Source organism: Sinocyclocheilus grahami, unplaced genomic scaffold (genome assembly GCF_001515645.1).
Source record: "Sinocyclocheilus grahami isolate Dianchi unplaced genomic scaffold, SAMN03320097.WGS_v1.1 scaffold462.1, whole genome shotgun sequence".
Taxonomy (NCBI): Eukaryota; Metazoa; Chordata; class Actinopteri; order Cypriniformes; family Cyprinidae; genus Sinocyclocheilus; species Sinocyclocheilus grahami.
Genome location: NW_015505641.1, coordinates 1,627,112 through 1,631,666, shown reverse-complemented (window position 1 = coordinate 1,631,666; position 4,555 = coordinate 1,627,112). Strand labels below are relative to the sequence as shown.

The 4,555-nt window shown below is 36.4% G+C and overlaps 1 protein-coding gene across 1 annotated transcript in view; it reads left to right on the top strand.

The window, feature by feature from the left end:
* pkd1l2b (polycystic kidney disease 1 like 2b) overlaps positions 1-4,555 on the top strand; it is a 62,527-nt gene that overhangs the window by 42,095 nt on the left and 15,877 nt on the right. The window contains exons 24-29 of the mRNA XM_016235029.1: positions 110-348; positions 938-980; positions 1,369-1,437; positions 1,822-1,962; positions 3,119-3,304; positions 3,449-3,779. Coding sequence (XP_016090515.1) covers positions 110-348; positions 938-980; positions 1,369-1,437; positions 1,822-1,962; positions 3,119-3,304; positions 3,449-3,779 — 1,009 coding nt within the window. The remainder of the gene's footprint in view (positions 1-109; positions 349-937; positions 981-1,368; positions 1,438-1,821; positions 1,963-3,118; positions 3,305-3,448; positions 3,780-4,555) is intronic.

The following is a 4,555-nucleotide window of genomic DNA, read 5'->3' as shown; positions in this document are numbered from 1 at the left end:
CACACACACACACACACACACACACACACACACACACAAAGAACACAATTTAAATTGATTGACATCTCAAGTCAAAACCGGTTTCTTTTTTATTCTCTTTCATCCAAAGGTCAGATCAAACTCACCTGGAGTGAGGTGATGATTGGCATCCAGAGCTCCTTTATTGTATTCCCCGTCAACCTAGTAATTGTGGGAATCTTCAGACATTCCCGTCCCCGAAAAAAGAAGACAAAGAAAGAAAAGGAGCATAAGCAGTCTGAGCCTCCTCAAATGGAGAGAGACATCCCATATGATCCCGCCTCTCCACTTTTTGATCAGAACAATTTAACTGTAGATTTCCTTATCAAAGTAAGTCCTTTATTAATTATCATGCACATTCTGTATGATTCAGTTTGATATATAGTGTGTCCACTATATTCACGTACCTAAATATTCACTTATACTACCGTTAAAAGGTTTGTTGGGATAATGTAAGTACACAAGTCAGCAAAATATACAACACTAGTGGTTTTTGGATATTTTAATAAAAATAAATCTTACATATTGTGCCTTTAAGTGAGTCAAAAACACTCTGAAATTCAGCTAATTGATTTAATATAAATGTAAACTAATAAAATAATACAAATTCATTTAACTGTTATTACCATGCATTTTAAAGTTCGTGAAAAGGCAATTCAGAGTGTCAGAGGGAAAAAAAATGTTTAACCTTATTTTATTTACTTGCCTTTTTTATCATTCAAATTTGGCTGGGTGGTTAATAACACATTTTTCTGTGTGACAAACTCAGAATACATATTTAATATTGCTTTACACAGACTTTAAGTATCTGAAAAACATTACATTCAGTTTGCACAAGTATACACTTTTAAACTAGTATACTATTTCTGTAATAAGCACTCTTTTTAAAGGTATGCTAAAGTTTACTTCTTTTCAGAAGGGAATGTCTTTCAGATTCTTCATTAAAGGCCCGTTCACACCAAGTACGATAACTATAAAGTTAACGATAAAGATATAGTTCTAAAAATCGTTCTCAGCATTAAAGAATAGCAGAGTCCACACCACAGCTATAACGATAAAGGCACAGAGAAACGATATCGTTGGAATCACTTCCAGAACGTTTTTTTCCAGCTGATGAACGATACAAACATTGACAGCCAATCAGAATCCAGCTATAACAAGCTAGAGAATTTAAAGAGGCAGGCACACGGGCGCTTAGAATAAACAGACGATATCGTTTGCTGGTGTGGACTCTTAATATCGGTATCTTTATAGTTATCGTTCTTGGTGTGAACGGGGCTAAAGGGTCTTTTATTTTAGGAAGTGGCTGTGTTTTTGATTTCTTACGTTCAATCTTGATATTTTCTATAGATGGTCTCAATGGAGTGCGGCTTTCTAAGAGGGACTGTGCACGCAGCTACTATCAGCCTCCACCTCCCAGTGATATTGAGAAGCTTAAGAGAAACATGGTCAAACAGCAGAAAGCACAGCATTAAAGAATAGCAGAGTCCACACCACAGCTATAACGATAAAGGCACAGAGAAACGATATCGTTGGAATCACTTCCAGAACGTTTTTTTCCAGCTGATGAACGATACAAACATTGACAGCCAATCAGAATCCAGCTATAACAAGCTAGAGAATTTAAAGAGGCAGGCACACGGGCGCTTAGAATAAACAGACGATATCGTTTGCTGGTGTGGACTCTTAATATCGGTATCTTTATAGTTATCGTTCTTGGTGTGAACGGGGCTAAAGGGTCTTTTATTTTAGGAAGTGGCTGTGTTTTTGATTTCTTACGTTCAATCTTGATCTTTTCTATAGATGGTCTCAATGGAGTGCGGCTTTCTAAGAGGGACTGTGCACGCAGCTACTATCAGCCTCCACCTCCCAGTGATATTGAGAAGCTTAAGAGAAACATGGTCAAACAGCAGAAAGCACGAGCACTCATCATGGAGATTCTAGGTAAGATAAAAAATAAAAAAAACCTGTTCACTTTAAGTTGTCATCATTGCTTCCCAGCTAACATTGTCGGAACTTTGGCTTGCGTTATAAACAAATGCTCTTCTAGTAACATTAAAAGAACATTTGTTCAAAGTTATCTGGTCTTTAATAACATTCTCAAAACATGAACATAAAAGAAGTTATGCATCGTTCATGCTAGTTTTTTTATGTTTTATTTTAATATTTGTCTAACATTTCTTAAATGTTATTTTATTTTTATTTTATTTTTATTTTTTACTTATTTCAGAAATTTTAGAAAACATTAAAAAAAATAACATTGCCATATTGTTTGCAAAATTATAAAATGTAACGTTCCCTTACTCATCATGGAGATTCTAGGTAAGATTAAAAAAAAAAAAACCTGTTCACTTTAAGTTGTCATCATTGCTTCCCAGCTAACATTGTCAGAACTTTGGCTTGCGTTATAAACAAATGCTCTTCTAGTAACATTAAAAGAACATTTGTTCAAACTTATCTGGTCTTTAATAACATTCTCAAAACATGAACATAAAAGAAGTTATGCATCGTTCATGCTAGTTTTTTTTATGTTTTATTTTAATATTTGTCTAACATTTCTTAAATGTTATTTTATTTTTATTTTTTACTTGTTTCCGAAATTTTAGAAAACATAAAAAAAATAACATTGCCATATTGTTTGCAAAATTATAAAATGTAACGTTCCCTTATGGTGCGTTCAAGTCATGTCGGATAGCAGTAATGTTTTCTATAACGCTTGCATAGCCAAGGAAACACTTTTTAAAACTTTAACTTTTTTTTTTGTAATTTATTAAAAGAAGGTACACCGCCATCTTGTGCCGACTAAACTGACTTGAACGCACCTGACGTCGTAATTACGACTTGTCAACTCATAAGTACGAACGTCCCAGGAGGACTTGAACGCAGCAGTAATGTTTTCTATAACGCTTGCATAGCCAAGGAAACACTTTTTAAAACTTTAACTTTTTTTAAAATGTTTCAACTTTCAAATGTTCAGAGAACAATCAGAAATGCCTGTTTTCAGGGAAAAAACGTTCTCACAACATATTTTTGTTAGCTAGGTTTTAGTTAATTTCTCTATGAAAGGAAGGCTGTGCACAGACCTGTATTTCCTTTACAGTCTTTCTGGGGTTTTTGTGGATGCTGCTCTTGGTGGCATATGGTCAGCGAGATGAAAATGGATTCTACCTCGCTCACCACATCCGGCAGAGCTTCAGCAATGGCATTTCAGAGAGTATGAACCACAATGATGTGTTTACCTGGGCTAACACTGTACTTCTTAATAACCTGTTTGGACAGTATCCAGGTACTTCCGTTATCTTGACCTGTCATGAATATCACAAGTGCACAACTTCTTTAACTCATATTTAAGGTAGTTCTGGCCCATCAGATCTATAAGGACTCTATAAAGACTGTTGTGTTTAATGACGTTTTCATTTTCATTTCCAAGGCTTTATAACGGATGGAAACTCGAAACTTGTTGGGGGCGCTCGTCTTCGTCAAGTTAGGGTGAAGAGAGACTCTTGTAAGATTGCTAAGTCTATGAGTCACGCTGTTCCTGAATGCAGTGCCCCTTACTCTTGGGAAAATGAGGACATGGGCGCTTACGGTCCAGGCTGGGATGAGTTGAATTTCATTAATGGCTCTGAGAACACCATCACAGCTTGGCAGTACCAAAGCCAGTCTGCGCTCAAAGCAGTCCCTGTTTGGGGTATGACTGCACTTTATAGAGGAGGAGGCTATGTTATGGACCTCGATTCTGACCTGCAAAATGCTAGCAGGTGAGAAATCGCATAAACACTGCTGCATTTTTTTTTTCACAAGATGGACCATGCAGAATGGCTTACTATCAGTTGACTTGCACATTGAACTGGGGTAGCAGAAAATATTTTAACATCCGAAAAATTACCTTTAAAGGGTTAGCTCACACAAAAATCCATAAATTAGTCCATAAATTACTCACCCTCAAGTCATCTTAGGTGTATATGACTTTCTTCTTTCAGACGAATCCAGTCGGAGTTATATTAAAAATGGTCTTTGATCTTTCAAGCTGTTTCATGGCACTCAGCGGGTGTTGCATGCATCAGTCCAAAAGAAGTTCAATAAAAAGCGCCCATCCATTAAAAATAAGTGTCTCACACGGCTCCGGGGGGTGAACAAAGGCCTCCTGTAGCGAATCGATGCGTTTTTGTAATAAAAATATCCATATACAAAACATAATAATCACTTTAATGTAGCTTGCGCTCACTGTTGTAAACTGAAGCAGTTCTGGGCGGATGACGTATGACGCATGTGCCGGTGAGTCTCGTGAAAACCAACGTTTGTTAACAGGAGCAAAGGAAGCAAAGTTTCCTTACTTTAGCAAAGGAAAACCAGTCTCCTCTTGGCTTATATCCCAATCCTCTGACATTCTTCGTTACAATTCCTTCTGATTATTACGTTTTGTATATGGATATTTTTCTTACAAAAACACATAGATTCACTACAGACGGCCTTTGTTCAAATGAAATCCAAATTTCTATGAAATCCTTTTTTAAAGCAAAAGTAAAGTGCAACA